The sequence below is a fragment of the Pezoporus flaviventris genome, unplaced genomic scaffold (assembly GCF_033815535.1).
Source record: "Pezoporus flaviventris isolate CSIRO_AGI_PZ_B2104156 unplaced genomic scaffold, CSIRO_AGI_Pfla_v1 ptg000073l, whole genome shotgun sequence".
Taxonomy (NCBI): Eukaryota; Metazoa; Chordata; class Aves; order Psittaciformes; family Psittacidae; genus Pezoporus; species Pezoporus flaviventris.
In genome coordinates, this window is record NW_026892621.1 from 1,718,810 (window position 1) to 1,732,245 (window position 13,436).

General features: G+C 43.1%; 1 protein-coding gene across 7 annotated transcripts in view; it reads right to left on the minus strand.

Moving 5' to 3' along the window:
• CADPS (calcium dependent secretion activator) overlaps nt 1–13,436 on the minus strand; it is a 211,788-nt gene that overhangs the window by 30,817 nt on the left and 167,535 nt on the right. For 4 of the 7 annotated variants that reach the window (XM_061472878.1, XM_061472876.1, XM_061472880.1 and 1 more), the window contains 3 exons: nt 11,912–12,058; nt 8,615–8,770; nt 5,672–5,819 (listed from right to left, as the gene is read on the minus strand). In XM_061472878.1, the coding sequence (XP_061328862.1) occupies nt 5,672–5,819; nt 8,615–8,770; nt 11,912–12,058 (451 nt within the window). The remainder of the gene's footprint in view (nt 1–5,671; nt 5,820–8,614; nt 8,771–11,911; nt 12,059–13,436) is intronic. The other 3 variants (XM_061472882.1, XM_061472881.1, XM_061472883.1) reach the window with 1 other exon arrangement.

Genomic DNA, 13,436 nt, shown 5'->3' on the forward strand with positions numbered 1-13,436 from the left:
CTCATCTGGCACACGGATCACACCCGTCAATGAGATATGCCTGCTGCTGGAGGGGAACGGGCAGCCCTTGCCTAGGGCACCACAAACCACACAGCCCTTGGAAGGGGGTTGGGAAGGACAAGAAGAAGGGCTGAGAGAGCTGGGGTTGTTCAGCCTGGAGAAGAAAAGGCTCCAGGGAGACCTTAGAGCAGCTCCCAGTGCTTAAAAGGGCTACAGGAAATGTGGAGAGGGGCTTTGGACAAGTGCAGGTAGTGACAGGACAAGGGGGAACGGCTTTAAACTGGGAAAACATAGCTTTACATTAGATCTAAGGAAAAAATTACCACTAGGAGGGTGGTGAGGCCCCAGCACAGGGTGCCCAGAGAAGCTGTGGCTGCCCCATCCCTGGCAGTGTTCAAGGCCAGGCTGGACACAGGGGCTTGGAGCAACCTGCTCTAGTGGAAGGTGTCCCTGCCTGTGGCAGGGGCTGGAACTGGATGAGCTTTAAGGTCCCTTCCAACACAAACCATTCTGTGATTTGCTGCACCAGGAGAGCTTGCAGTGTGTTAAACCCTCAGGAATGATGTTACACTCTTCCCATCTACTGCAGCAGAGCAGTTGAACCTGTGTTGCACACTGGGCTCAGCAAGCACATGGCTCAGATTAAGCACTCGTTTAAATGCTTTGCTCAGTGACTATAAGATAGATCTAAAAAACACCCAGCAAACCAAGATGAGCCTTTTTGTCCCATGCAAAAGCCATCACACAGTGCAGCCCTGAGCCCTGGGTGTCAGCAGATCCCATGGCACCAGCTCAGGACTGGCTGACCTACACCAGTGCCTGCAGCATCAGTGTTTCTGCATCTTCAACCCAATTTCTGCACAAGCCAAACCTTGCTTAGCTTGGGAGCTCTGATGCAATCAGCTGCAATATGGTTAGAATAGGTACTAAAATACAGTCTCCTACTAATTTAGAAAAGACCTGTTTCCAATACAAGATTTAATTAGTGAAAACATACAGTATATTCTTATTTTCAATGGACTGAGAAAATACTGATTATGACTGCTTTCCAACACAAAACATTTGATTTTTCAGTCAAACATTTCAAGCACTGGTGCTAGTCACTATATTCATTACCACTTGGCATTAATATTGTTTTAAAATGTTAACATCAAATCACATTGAAAGAGACAAATCTGCTTTAAATACTAATCAGACTTTGGGAAGGAAGACTGCGAGGGCTTTACAAATGCTAGATGTTGGTGTCAGTGTCTGATTGTAATCTCTGAACTGCTCTACGCTGCGGGGATTTTTTTCCTATGACATTAACATTAATAAAGGAATTTGGACAAAAGAAAAGTCGGACACACTTACCCACTCTTTAGCAAACTTTCAGGTGATTTGGAACAGAAATAAAGAGGAAAGGGCAAAAGACAGGAAAAAGAACATATGAAGAGAAACTATAAATAAACCAAAATCTTTTAAATAAAGAGGTGCATGAGAACAACCGCATCATGCATAGAAACAATAAGCAATGGAAAATGAAACATGATCAAAACCTCCTTTCACTGAAACACCAGAGACTGTTACCTGTAGTATTTGCAGGCAGTAAAGCCTGCAGGGACTCGACTGTACCTAACTGCTGACGGTCTCTTATGGTTTTATTTTGCTCCAGAGAGGAAGGTTGTCAACAGGCAGGTTCAGCAACAGGGCAACTGCACATCCTTCGCCAGGCTGGATGTGCCTGAGGGGTGAGCCCTGCTGCATGGGTTATATGGTGAGGCACATCTCAGGCAAAGTCCTGGCTGGGTACACTCACAGCATCACCTATGAGGGAGGACAGGCTGGCACTGCCACACCACAGGCTGAGTCCACCCCGAGGTACAAACATACACGAGCAAGTAATATTTGCATTTGCAGTTCCCATTTCCATGTCCTGCTTTGCAGGTCAAGATATATATGAGTCCCTTATGGGATCATAGTTATGATTAATCTGTTAACTAAGAGATTAACTAACACAGCTCTTGTCAGCTCCTGGGATTGACCTGGCCATTCCCAGCATAGCTGGAGATGTAGCTGCAGGGTGACAGGGACCTGTAAGAGCTGGGTACACACAGGAGCTGCTGACGTCCTTAGTATATACAGCCAGAACCTCCTATGGGAGCTGAAGAAGGGGTTGTGCATATGTTGGGGGTGTCTTCCCCATGACATTTTCCTTCTGCAACTAGATTTTTGTGTGTGCGTAAGGATTTAGCTAACTGCTTTCATCGGGTAAGTCATGACTTTTAACTCAAAAATGGCCAGCTACATGCAAAACAATACACTGTGAAATGTACCCACTGATGCATTTTCAATTCAAACCTTGTTTAAAAAGCAAGTAAGAGCCCTGGTGGAATAAAACCACAGCTCTGAGAGCAGGAGAGGACCATGTGTACACACCAAGGACTCTGATCGCTCATTCCCATCACAGCCACAATCCCTGGAGTCCACACAGAGCTGGTGGGGGGCCAGGACCACGCAGAATAGGACCCGTGAGGCTGTGGGTCCTGCTCTGGGCAGCCACAGTGATGTGCACCCTGTGCTACTCGTGCTGCAGCTCCATTTCCACCTTGGGAAGATGAGACTGAGCCAGGATGGGGTTGGAGAAGGCGGTGGTTTGGAAAATAAGTGCCTGGTGCTGCTTTCACAGGCGCCTGGCTCGTAAACCAGCATTTTCTAACAGCTCCTTCTACATTTCTTATGGAAACGCTCGAGGTTAAAGATCACATATCTGGTTTACTTTACCCAGCGCAGCCCCCGCTTTCGATAGAGTTCATCGCAGCTTTCTATTAGCTCAATTATTACAATCCGTAATCAGCGCACTACAATGATTCAAGTTGACTTTATGTGATGAGTATCTTGCCTTGTCATGTAACAGATTGTGTGTACGTTGTATTTCTCTAAGGACCATCTGACCTTAGATATTAAATAGAAACATACTAGACCAACTGAGAAACATTTAATACATACATTTATCCCCTTAGATGTATTAAAAATTCAGAGGAAAAATAAATATTTAAGATGGTAAAGTATGTTTACCAAATGTTTTAACAGCTGCCTTTAGAGACAAGGAAATGGAAATGAAATGATGGGTGTTTGTTTCACAGGGTAATGCTCGCAAAAGGCATTCAAGTATCTGTTAAAGTGAGTGCAACTGAAGGTAGTCTGAGAGGGAAGGACACTGGGATGGGAGGGAAACCGCAGGAGAGAGGTCAAATAATGTGTTGAGAGAGCCTCTGCCCACGCAGAGCTTGAACTGTCAGAAAAATCAGGGGTTTGTTTCTAACAAAACTGTTCTCCAGTGGGTCTGGGCAGACTCCCCGGCCTGAACACCACAGTGGGTAGTGAGCCCTTTATGCTGCTTTTGAACTGTCTGCAAAGGGACATGAGTATCTGAGAGCCACGTGCCAGCAGTGGCAGTGACAGAGTGTCCCGTCAGCGGGTTGTGTCTGTCCACCCCTCCCCAGTGACTAGATGGGGGGAAAGGGACTCAACAATGCACAGACACAGCTCCCAAATTACAGAGGAATACACAAGCTCCAAACCTGGTTTTGCATCCCTCTCCCGTCTGACTCCTCAGAAGTGGAAGAGGCAAGGTGAGTTTGTTTTCCCCTCCCAACAACAGATCTATATCTTAACTCTTAACCCCTATCTCAGTACCCCTACATCTTAACTCTTAACCCCTATCTCAGTACCCCTACATCTTAACTCTTAACCCCCATCTGAGTACGACCATCTCAGCACATAGCACTTAGCTTTAAGAAGAGGAGATGGAGATAGGCAAAATATGGAGTGGCACAAGCGAATGGAGGGGGAGGTAGTAACACTCACTAAAAGAAAGAAAAGGAAAAGGGAGGGTGTATAAAATGCTGCAGCCCTAAATGGTAACTTATGCACCGATAATTTACACCTGCTTTACAGGTCTATTAGTTCAGCTATCTGTTAAAAACCTCGTGACCCAGCAACTGCTGCTTGCCGCAGGAGTTAGGCTGTCTCCAAACTGCTGTACCGAACACCTTCTTGAAGCGGCACAGGCAGATTTACAGAGCTAATCCCTGCTGCAGCTGAGAACAGCAGAGAAAACCTCGCTGCTGCCTGGTCCCCTCTCACTTGCAGTTTGACTCAGGCCAAATGTGCATTGTGACTGATGTGCTCAAAATTTGGAGGAAACCAGCCAGCACGAAGCATTGTAAATCAGCATGGGAAGATGCAGTGAGTGCCTGGTCACACTACATCCAGACACAGCTGATGGTGTAAGTTTCATGCCATCTGAATACTTAACCTGGCACTTTTATGAATGCAATGAGCTTGCTCTGTCATGTTATAAGAGTCTGCTTGACCTCCAAAATGTCTCTGTCCCCAGGGACTGTGCTAGTATAATGCACAAGGGTTTGACCCTGGTTTGCAGTGGAGAGCATCACAACCACTGACCTTCCTGGCTGATGGGGACAGCTGGGGCAGATGCTGCAGCATCTGCAGGCTGAGGGATTTGGGGAGATAAAATGGGTATGAATGCAGAACAGAAAATGGCAGAGAAGTTCATGTCTAGGCTTGAACAAGAAAAGCCTATTCAAGGTCTGCCTGAGCACACCTGGAGGACAGGGAAGAACCTGATGACAGGCAGTATGAAACCTCTCCTGCAAGGTGACTGTCACAGATAAAATGCTGTAATTGAAGCATGTATAAGAAAAATAAGAACAGCTGAATGTGATCCAAACACGACTGATATCAGAGCGAGGATCCCTGCTGCAGCCAGTGGTCTTTGGAGCAAGTCCTCTCAGAGCAACAGGGAGAGGTAAACAACAGCAACAAAACCCAAAACCAACTTGCAATGATTCAGTGCAAAATCTGACCAAGGGAAGTTTAGCGAAAGGGCTGATCCAGGAAGTGCTGACAAGCAGCAGGATAGTAGAGAGCCACATAGTATTTGTCAATTTATTCTAGACTGATATATGAATATTTAATTTGGCTGGAAGCCACTGCAGCAGAATTACCATTACGATGCATGTAATCTAGCCCAATTTACCACATTTTTCTAATTCATAGATCAATTCACAAAAACTTCAATCTGCAACTATGGCTGCAGAAGGCAAAAATTATCAGCAATTAATTCAAACAGGTTTCTTGTTTGGAAACTTGAGTCATGAAGAACCTGGAAATCCGGGATCATCAAGCGTGCTGATTAGAGCCAATACTCCAGGAAGTCAGAGCAGTTGGAATTTCAGTCTACTTTTGGAACTTATCTATTTTGGTGTTGTGTCGGGTTTGTTTTTTTCATTCCAAGCATCACAACAACAACCTGACACTTCTGTTTTCCTTATGTTTGCCTACAGAAAATAGACGTATAGAGAAAGTGCTGATACCTGGCTCCAAGGTGTGGTTACTGACTCATCTATATGGTCATCATGCATCAAATAACCTTAAGAGATACCTTATGGATACCACAGTCCTTCAAAAAAAGCCATTCCTAAGTGATGGGGATTCTGAATGCTTATATTCATTAGATGTATTTGAGAGCAACCCCCTGCATCTTCATCTGCACACCTATATGGAAGGCCAAATCCACAACTGATATAATAGCTCCGAAACAGGAGATAGGAAATTTCATGGCATTGCCTTTAAAAGCTCTGAAAGAAAGAACCTGTATTTTTACCTCTTGGCCCATTTCCATACTGCAAAGCTTTGTTGACTGAGCTTTGGCATCCACCATGACATTAAACATGGTGCATATTGATTGAGGGACTCGGAAATCTGTTGATCGGCTGGTTTTCTGCAGCTTTACTTCAAATGCAATCCTGGTTCTGTTAAGGAAAGTGGAAAAAGACATTTCAGCTGCTTTTAAATATACTGAAGCTAATAAGAATAACGTGAAACAATACTGAGAAGAGTTTGAGAAACCAGAAAGCTGAATGCTACTGGGAGTGCTACAGCGCACTTATTACAAACGTGCTTTAGCAAAAAGGATTTTCTAGTTTAAAAAGAAACCCACTCTCCAGAATACACCCTATTTATAAAATGTGCAACGGTTTCAGGGTAACTATGACTTTCTCGTGCTTGATAAACAGTGTGACGATGTTACAAACAGCAGCGTCAATGTACCCCTATAACTTGGTTGCATTGGCTGATTTATAACCACAGATAAACAGCAAGCCTGACACATTAAAGGAAGCTGTGATTGCTCCATTATATAAACTACAAGTAACAGAAACTCATTCATCACTTAACTGAAATCATAGCATTTTTAGGTCTACATGATTGTAATTGCTGGCTGAAAGTTCCTAATTGTCTCATAAGTTCATGGAAGTGATTTCCCTGATCATACTCACCAGCATATGGCTGCAAAATGTGCACGGGCGCAGTCACGCAGGTACGAACACAGGCATCGCACCAGCCCGCACCTCACTGCTCTCCTGAGGTTCCACTAAGCTCAAATTTGACGTCCCTGGCAGTCACAACCCGTGTTACACCAAGAGCTTTGTCAGGCAAAGACTACAGAACTTAACCCCATGTCATATTTTAAAATACCAAAGCATTTGTGACTCTAACATGTGGAATACTCTGTAGTACAGCAGGCATTGCCTTGCCTTTCTTCGGAGCCCCTCTACAGATTCCAGAGGTACTTCACTAACCTAGCCTAACACAGAACAATTATCACATCAGACAGAATCTGCCAACAAATTAACATAGGAGCTTCAGTTTAGAAATAACAAATAATATCAGCTGCAGCTCAGGAATAACTCTGATCTTGAACGATCCCCCAAGGGTTATGCAAATGAAAACTCATTTACAAATGTAAAACTCCCATTCTTGGGATCAGATCTGAGCTGGTACATAGGTCCTTCTGCCTGGATTTATTAGCAAAACAGACCTTCCTTGCAAGGGCTGCTTTCCTGACAGCACCAAAATACAACCAAGCGCGGAAGGCAGAGTGGCTCCTCCATGGTATTCAACAGTTCAGAGACAGACGTGCAGAAAAATGTTGTGTCAAACTGAAATTGCTAAAGAAACCTTAGCCAGGCCCTGTTTGCAGGTGATATAAATAGGGAAGGCAGCATATTGGTTTACATCAGCAGTGGCATTTGAACTGATTTAATTACCAGTGCCAGATTTAGCCTGGACTCGGGGACTAGAATCTTGATAATTACTGAAAGGACCCAAAGTGACTGGGATTTTCCATCTCCTCGCAGAGATGAGCATGTTCCTACTTACTTATGCTTAGAACCATTATATATAGTCATACCACTACAAGCTGGGCCAGGTTTTTACAGAGGGGCAACATATTTGTAGAAAGGTTGAAGCAGTTGGGAAAAAAAACCAACCAGATTTCAGGCACAAAAGCCCTTCCTCAGATGTACCTGGAAACTTGCTTGTTTTTCCCAGTTATCTCAGCTGAGCTATCCCGGTCCCACTTCTATAGATCATCACAGCTAGAAGGTGACTTGGCTCCCATTTAAAAAAAGAAAGATAAAGTAAGTGTTTTGCTGGTGGTGCTGGGGGCAGAGCAGAGCTCCAGCACTAGGTTTGCTCCTAAATGATGGTCTGACAACCAAAGGACAACTGAAGCGCAGCTTTTGTGCCAGCCAAAGGATTAAAGACGAGTTGCTGCAATAAAGGGGGATTTGCTCAATGTCAAAGACGTCATGACCATCTGACTGCACCTAAAATGCACTGGGGTTTACTCCAGAAGGGGGAAAAAGCAAGCCTTGGGATGTTTGGCTTTGGCAGGCAAGTCTTCTGCCTACAACTTGGGGACCAAACGTGCCTTCTCCTATGGTGACATTGCACATCCAGACTGTGAGGAACATGTGAACAATAAATGCCGTGCTCACACTTGCAGAAGGGCCAAGCAACTGTGGTACGGAACAGCCACATCACACATTGCAGCTAATATTAGCATGTACCAGCTGTATTTGGCACTCGTCTTAACTTTGGTTGTCTCTTTGTCTATTAATTTCTGCACAATGGAATGCAAAGTTCATTTCTTCCTCCTGCCTCACCACCCCTGATGCCAAATGGACATGAATTACTATGGTTGTTTTTTCATGGATCTATGTTTTTAGGTGGCTGTTGGGATCTTATTTAGGACTATGCCTTTAGCACTTAACCTGGTTGACAACAAACTGCATTTACAAAGACTTGACATCATGTGTGGCACTGAAAATAAGTAACTATCTATAAAGCTTAAAAAAATGGGTGATTTGTTGCCTTAGTGTGAATATGTACTCTCCAGAGTCTCAACAGAGAAGTGCATGTGCTTGGGAGAGTTCACAACTGAGAGCAGTAGGGTGGTTTGGTTTTCCACCATGTCTGTGCTGGGCAGAGGTGAGCTGGGTTCAATAATAAATGGTGGCTGAAGTGAAGCTTCATTGATAACAAGACAGAAAATACCCCATCCCTGGCAGTGTTCAAGGCCAGGCTGGAGGGGGCTTGGAGTAACCTGGTCTAGTGGAAAGTGTCCCTGCCCGTGGCAGGGTGTTGGAACTGGATGAGCGTTAAGGTCCCTTCCAACACAAACCATTCTGTGATTCTATGATTCTACAACTGCATCCTGTGAGCTCCAATGAAAAACATGACTGGTTTGCTCATGGTCACGTACCTTTTCACGCAGGACTCGATCATGTCACTCGCCATAAGCTTCAAGCGCTGTTCTAAGTGTTTTCCAAACTCCTCCTCAGGCCAGTGCAAATCCCGAATGAAGGTCTGTAGGGCATCGAGTTTCCAGAACAGATCTTCCGAGGTGCCTGATCCATTGCTGGCAGGGCAAAATGAGAACAAAAGTCATGAGTGGCATCAGGCTTTTTGTAACCTGATGTGGAGACCACTCCTGCAACAAGTGTAGAGCAGACAGTAGTTCTATACACACGACAATGCTGGCAATCTCCACCATCAGGATTTTGAGTTTTACCATACAGTTGCCTAATCTACCTTGCTGTCATCACCCACAAAACTTTCCAGACCAGATGAGTAAGACAAAGTTATGGGTTACACATATTTAACAGGAATAACGTGTGTATGGTAAAAATCAGCCTTAGTTAATAACCACATTAATGTATGCGATTATTAAGAATTAAGGCCAGAAACTGGTAGAAAATCCTTGGTCAATAATAACTGCCATACTAGACTGTATGCAGTTATTAAGATACAGGGTTTCATGCAATTCTCCCCCCTCTGAATTATATCTTGAGCTTGCCTTGTCCCCTCTCAGTGAGAGCCCCATTTCCAGGTAAGGGACAGTGCTAACAAGTGGTGAGCGAGGACACGCTTTATCTCTTGAACAGCTGAAAAGAAATCAGGGTAAGTCAATTGAGCTAAGGGCACTACACATCTCACAGCCAGGAGTTCTGGCAGGATTGACTGCTGCACCTTTTCACAGATCTGCCTCTTGCAAAGGCATTTATAAGACAACAAATTTCTATTATTATTATTTTTTTAAATTTATTTTGTAACATCTTTGGTCTGTCACAAAACTCTGATTTTCTCTCCCAAGCATATATTCTGGTACCCACACCCCTGCCCAGATGGAAGTCTTTGGTCCTGCAGTGTGTAGCTACACCGGCTCTTTTCACAGTATAATTATATCTCAAACCTCCACTTACAGAATAAAAATACAGAACTGGATTGTGCTCTGTTTGTACAGAGAAATTTATGCACCCATAACCCTTTTCTCTCCCTCTTTCCTTCTCCCTCACTTGTTTTTTTTTGTTTCCAGAACAATTACCAAGGGAGCTTCAAGAGTTTCAACCCCCTCCTCGCATACCACTAATGCTAACACAGTAATTTATAAGATATTTAACACACCATGCATTACCACTTGTGCTGACATCATCTATAGAAACAGATGAGGGAGGGTGTTTCTATTGTGACAGATGCCAGCTGCATTCAGTTAATGCTAGAGGAAACTGGAGCTAATGCATACAAGGCTACTCCGAGGTGAGAACCATAGTCCCAACATGCTAGAGGGGTCCTGAGAGGTCCTCTGCTATCAGAGTTAACGAGATAAAGGATGAATTGCCTCCGTTGTAGGAGAAATGTAGCTGACACTAAGCAACAGGTAACATGTCCTTGATGGAGGGGAAGGGTGAGTAGAAGAAAACCAGGGAGATGAAAAGATAAAGAATCAGGCATTTCCTTTAACCAGGGGACCAGTTTGTGCCACAGTCTCAAGTGTTCATCTACAGTCAGTTTTGAGTTGCATCTAGTTCAAACCTGTGCTCGGATATAAATAAGCTTTAACAGTCTAACCCCAGTTTTGGAACTGCATGAATTTATGTTTTAAATAATTAAATATGTACAAATACAATAATTGGTATTTACAGCAACATTATGACATCCATTTGGTTTCAAAATTTAAAAGCATTATTCTTGGTCTTTTTCTCACTTTTGATTAGGGCTCCATGCAAGCAAACAATACAGTATATTCATTTCCAAGAAGCACTGTTAATATTTGGCTTGTGAGCACTGCAATTACTTTAATCACGCAGGCAGCTTGCAATATACCATTGATGCTCAAGCCTTTTCAGAGGGATTATCCAATTTTCTGTCATGACATGATTCTTATCTTTTCAAGGGCAATACCACGAAGCATGCACAGAGAGATTAAAACTTTCAAGTACTCTTTACAGACAACTGCCTAAGCTAGCCTTTAATATAGCTATCTTAGCATGAATATGAGTTGTATAGCTTTGAAACAGAAATGACCGTGCTAATATTTAGAAGGTTTTAAAAATCTATTAAAAAATCATACATCGGTGTTTGCTTTGCTTTGGTTTGTTACCATAGCTCTGCAATACAGCCTGTGCAAGGCTAATGGCAGAGGCATTTTGGTGGACTCCAGTTGTAGATGTAATTGAGGGTGTTTCAGTAACAGTGAAAGGGGTAATTTTGGGGAGTTTCTTCGGTTCTATATTTGAAGTGAGTAGGTAAGGAAAAAACAACACGTTTGTGTAGTGCTGGCTGAGAACATCTCATGCCAACCCTGAATAACCCTGTAGGAATTGCCAGGAGATATTGTTCCTCTGCTAGGACATCCTGGGAGATGAGCTACCTCAAATGACAAGATTTGGTTTGAGCCCACTGTATATCACCCTCCACACTGCTTTGGTAGCTGGGACTTGTAGGGGAAATATATTATAACAGGAGAACTTGCCCAATATGTGCTCAGGATTTGCAATATGTCCCCTCTGAGATCCACCCATGCACCCTGGGACACTGAGACAGGGAGCGGGGAGCAGAGAGCACAAGGCTCCTAAAGATCAACTGCTTGGACACTGATTTTCCAGGACATAATCTAAAGATCACATTGAAAATATCTTTCTTTAGTTGGTCACAGCATTATTTAGGCTGTAATGATGGTTACGGAGCTGTAATTGCTCTCGGGGGCCTCCCCCAACATGAATGCAGGGTGTTTCTCTTTGTTAAACCGTTTCATCAAAATCAAGACAAAAAATATTATCTGGGAAATTGCATTAAACAACATTCACTTTTAGATCTACATCTGGTCCACAGAAATTGGTTGACTGGCATTGAAATTGGTTCATCTTCTGTTTTGGAGGAAACTCTTTGCTGAGACACATGACGTAATCGTAAGTAAGCTCATTCATTGTATGTTCTGTGGTTTGTTCGTTGTTCAGACCGTGTCCCATTGTTGACAGCTATTTTGTGAAGCAAGATACTTGCTCAAACTCTTGGTGGGACTAAGACAAAATTTCAAGCTTTATACAAAAAACCCCTTTGAAATACACATGCCAGAAATTCACGAGTGTCTCATTCAGAAAATGTCTAATTAACTGTACCACTCTTTAAAGTTCTATGTAATGCACAGAAACAAACAATACATATCCATGCCAAGATTACTTTAAATTTAAATGAGATCTAATTTGAACTGAATACACACTCAGAATCATAAATAGCAGCCATCCATGACGGTGCAGAAAAGCTAGGCATTTGTGGGATGCCTAGCGGGATGTTAACTGGTAGATTTGGTACTTTAGGGAGATTCACATTTGGTAGATTCACATTGGGTAGATTACTTGTTAAACTCCTGTGGAAGAAACAGACAGAAAGAAAAAATACCATAACAGTGACAATGCAGATGTAGCAGAAGCATGTGACACTCATAAACAAATCTGCAAAGTTCACAGCATGACGACAGTTAAAAAACTAAAGCAAAACATTTCAGAAAGAAGCATGAGTATGGAAGCTGGGGTGTAATGGGTGGGCAGTTGGCAATAAAAAGCAAGTTCCTTAAAAAGAAAAATTAGAATGAAAAGAAGAATCACAAAGGAGCAAATTAAGAGAATAGTCTAACACCCATAGAAAATAACTCCACCTTCGAGTCCTGATATCACTTCAAAGTGCAGAGAGCAGCCTTTCCTTGGAAAAATCTCTCTCATAAGGGAGTGTCTCTCAGTTAGATTGGATGAAAGAGCTAAACTAAGAGATCTCCTAAGGAACTGGGAATCAAAATACTAACTAGAGAGTTTGAAATTCCAGCCCTGCAGAAGTCCAGAAGAGGTTTTCTTGCCACCAAATTCAATGGAGTCAGGATTTCCTCCAAACCCCTTCTGTTTATCTTATAGTATACAAATAACAAAGATGGGCTAATCTGGAGCAATGAAACAGTAAGCCACTAGATTCTTCCTCAGTGAAGACTCATGCCCTGATCCTCCTTTGCTTTCCTGGGTAGGGAGAAAATGGGTACCACAGATTGCCCAGCTCTACGTATGTGCACTGTGAATGAAGTACACTGAAATCCAGGACTAGCATGTGAATGTTTCTTGGCTGGAATCACCATGGGGTGATTAAGACATTCAAAGGTTAATTTATGAAGCATGTGCAGTAGGGCATCATGACTTCAATCAATCCTTTCAGACATACAACTGTTATGTAAATAGAGAACTTTCAAAAGTGAACTAGTGCATTAATTTAATGCACCATCTTCTCCTGAGACAACATGCCATGTAACAGCACCACAAGTGTGCTAGGTCTCTAGATGTTAAAACTGGTCTAATTCTGTTTTAATGGGTATCTAATCATAGTTATATTTTACAGACAAACTAAAAATGTTGTGGGATTTGGGAATCTGCAAAAGATGGAACTCACTGAACTCCCATGTTTCCTGGCTCACAGAAAAGAAGCCAGTTTCAGAGGCATATCTTGTTTCTGCTTTAATCCAGTAACACTACGGCACAGTGGTACCCAAGCCATAGATGGTTTTACAGTCCAATCTGAAGAACAAGCCCAGATACTTTTTCAGATACATCCGTTTTCACTGGATGATTATTTGGGCTCAGTGAAAATGGAATCAGGACTTCAGCATTACAGCTTCAGCACTGCTTTTCTGTTGAATTGGATGGGCACACCTTCAGCGGCCAAACTTCCCTGCTCTCAGTTACCACACCAGGATGTGTCACCTTAAG